At 31.5% G+C, this 3,342-nt stretch overlaps 1 protein-coding gene across 1 annotated transcript; it reads left to right on the forward strand.

Annotated features, from left to right (window-relative positions):
- Nucleotides 1-258: 258 nt before the first annotated feature.
- LOC113380657 lies at nt 259-1,527 on the forward strand. Its single transcript, XM_026619816.1, has 3 exons — nt 259-727; nt 772-950; nt 1,486-1,527. Exons 1-3 carry the CDS (start codon nt 259-261, stop codon nt 1,525-1,527), a joined length of 690 nt encoding a protein of 229 aa, XP_026475601.1.
- The last annotated feature ends 1,815 nt before the right edge of the window (nt 1,528-3,342 follow it).

Below are 3,342 nucleotides of genomic sequence, written 5' to 3' on the forward strand. Positions count from 1 at the left end.
ATGGTTTGAGTCACCCTGGGATACGAGCAATTTTGCGTCTTAATACTGCACGGTACGTATACAGAAAAACTGCCACGATTGGGCTAGAGCTTGACAAGATTGTCAATAGTCCAAAATAACACGGCGTGTTCATGCACCTCACGACACATTTCCCTTGCCAACAGCAAGATTTGCACATGTACACATCGATATAATTGGTCCTTTACCTCCTGTTAACTTCTATAAATATTGTTTGACAGCCATTGATCGATTTACCAAATGGCCAGAAGTATACCCACTACTAGGTCTGCAGAAGAAGTAGCGGTTGGATTTTTATTATGCTGGATATCCCGCTTCGGAGCTCCAGTCAAAATGACGACTGATCGAGGTACTCAATTTAAATCTGAATTATTTAGATCATTAAACAAGTTGACAGGTACCATTAGGATCAGGACTTGCAGCTATCATCCATGTTCCAACGGACTAATAGAGCGCTTCCATCGACAACTCAAGACTGCGATAATGTGTTACAAAGACAACACATGGTTGGAAGCACTTCCGCTAATTCTAGTAGGCATTCGAAACGCTTACAAACCTGATATCAAGACATCAGCCGCTGAAATGGTGTATGGTGAACCACTTCGCCTTCCTGGAGAATTTTTTGAATTATATAAAAATCCTCAAAATTTAAGACATCCGGCTGATCTACTCTCGAGACTTCGAGAACACGTAGCGCATCTTCAACCAAGTAAATCCAGTAATCACACAAACAATAAACCATTTATTTATCAGGACCTACAAACATGCACGAATATTTTCCTCCGCGACGATACTATCAGGAAGTCACTCCAAATCAAGGTCCATACGAAGTTCTTAAGAGAGATGATAAAACAGTAACCATACGAACACAGAGAGGCAGTACACGGATGTCCATCGATCGCATCAAACCAGCCTATATCATCGTAGATCCAGTAGACCAAACCATGGGGAGTTATCTCCGAACAAATGTATATTACCCTGTTTTGGAAAGGACTACTATTTTTAGCGAAAAAAGATGACGCTACTAAATATGTAAAACGTCAAAATTGATCGCTTAGATTTGCCATTCACCATTTTGTATTAAAGTTTTTGGTTCGCATATGGTTCGCATGTTGTTTCTGTAATTAATTGTATTCAAGTAAGCATTTAATATGGCAAAATGTAGCGCAATGTGAAATTTAATATGGCAAAATGTAACGCACCAACTTGTGGTAACTTCAGAAATAATATAAAAATGCACTTCTTTCCGGCTTTATGAAGTGAACAAATTAAAAATGTCCAATTATATTTCACAGAATAGTTTTCATGTCTATAATTCACAGTGATATAAGAAGAGAAAGACAATCTGATATATGACCAGGAGAACACTTTGCAACTCCGGTGGAAAGGGTAATAATAATTCTGAATATTTTAATACTATTTGCTATTACGACTTGATATTATATTACAACATGTTATGTTTATTAGATGTTCTTGGGAATTCAAATTGCAGCAGAATCTAGTGACTAAGGATAGGAGTGTCTTGATGCCGAGGGCATGTAAAATGTATGACACATCCATTATATGTTGAGGGAGTTAAGAAGGATAGACAAACAAAGCAATAAAATAAGGTATAAATTGCAACAGAGTATAAAATGCTCAGAAATATTCTTAACATTCCAGCCGAAAGGACTGCTGCACAATCGAATCATAAGAAATTCAAGATATTGTAGAATGCAACTTTATTAATGATAAAATAAATATCAAATGCAAAGTTAATGTTAAAGAAGCATGACTCATAAATGAATTTTAATTCTTGGAATTTAGTTTTCTATCAATTTTGATATCAATATATATATTTTATGTCTGTAGGATTTAACTTTTTAAATTTGTTCATTATTTGTCATTTCTTCTAATTATACTATTCCATTATCTTTAGTATATACTCTATATACTACATACTTAGATTCTATACTTTTTTCTTCTCTTTTTAATATATTAATATTAGTCATTAAGAAATTAATATTAGTCAGTTCGTGTAAATTCATTATACTTATGAAAACTTTTACCTGTCTAGTTGTTATATATTATTGATCATTAAGTAATTCATATTGATCGTTACTTTTAAGTTTAACATTTTATTGTAAATGCTTTTACACAATCTTAGTGTAGTTGCTATATATTATTGATCTTAAAGTAATTCATATTGATCGTTATTTTTAAGTTTAACATTTTATTGTAAATGCTTCTACATAATCGCAGTGTGGTTGCTATATGTTATTGATCATTAAGTAATTCATATTGATCGTTATTTTTAAGTTTAACATTTTATTGTAAATGCTTCTACATAATCTCTGTGTAGTTTGCTATATATTATTGATCATTAAGTAATTCATATTGATCGTTCCTTTTAAGTTTAACATTTTATTGTAAATGCTTCTACACAATCTCTGTGTAGTTATATATATTGATCATTAAGTAATTCATATTGATCGTTCCTTGTAAATTTATCATACCATTGTGAATACTTTTTTAGTTACTTATAATTGTAAAATTATAATACTTATTATTATGTATATATTGATTATTACATTTATAAAAATTTTAATTGTTATGTAAAAATGTTTGTAATATATATTTGAAAATATATTTTGTACTTCGTATGTTTTTTTTTCTCATTTCCAATATAAGAAATTATTTAGGTTTTCTTATTTTGAATTACGTATGCAAACCATATCTAGAAATAATACCAGCGGTTGATTTATATACTGAACAAGTGCTGCCTTCTTCAGATCGCTAAAAATATTAAAATGGCGGTAATGTCAAATGGCCTCAGATAGCGATCTATTTATGTTTACTTATCTATGGACCAAACAATTATCACCAAAGCAGAGAACAACTATTTCACTCTAATTCATTCTGCCTAAGCAGAATTGGGATCGATATCGATCCTAGTTGCTACTGCTTGGGTGAAGCGACTAGGGCGGATGCAGAGCATATCATCATGGAGTGTAAACGTTAGGAAAAGGGCAGACAAAAACTAAACTATGGGAGGAAATAATCAAACAAAAATCTCCCTTCCAATTAATTTTATAACAGTGCTGACAGATACAAGATTATATGGTGCTCTTTATACTTACATCAAATCTAATAATATAAAACTATAAATGAAACATACATAAACAATGATATATACGTAAGACAAGACTTTAAGAGATAGTGTAGATATCATGTAATTTAGTATATGGCTAATGTACTAGTTTATAAAGCCAATAAATCATAAATAAAAAAAAAACTATTTCACTCGATCAGGCCGAAAAGTTCATTTTCGAATTATATAACCAT

The sequence above is a fragment of the Ctenocephalides felis genome, unplaced genomic scaffold, assembly GCF_003426905.1.
Source record: "Ctenocephalides felis isolate EL2017-DRISC unplaced genomic scaffold, ASM342690v1 CF-g0.4_SCAFFOLD_02293, whole genome shotgun sequence".
Taxonomy (NCBI): domain Eukaryota; kingdom Metazoa; phylum Arthropoda; class Insecta; order Siphonaptera; family Pulicidae; genus Ctenocephalides; species Ctenocephalides felis.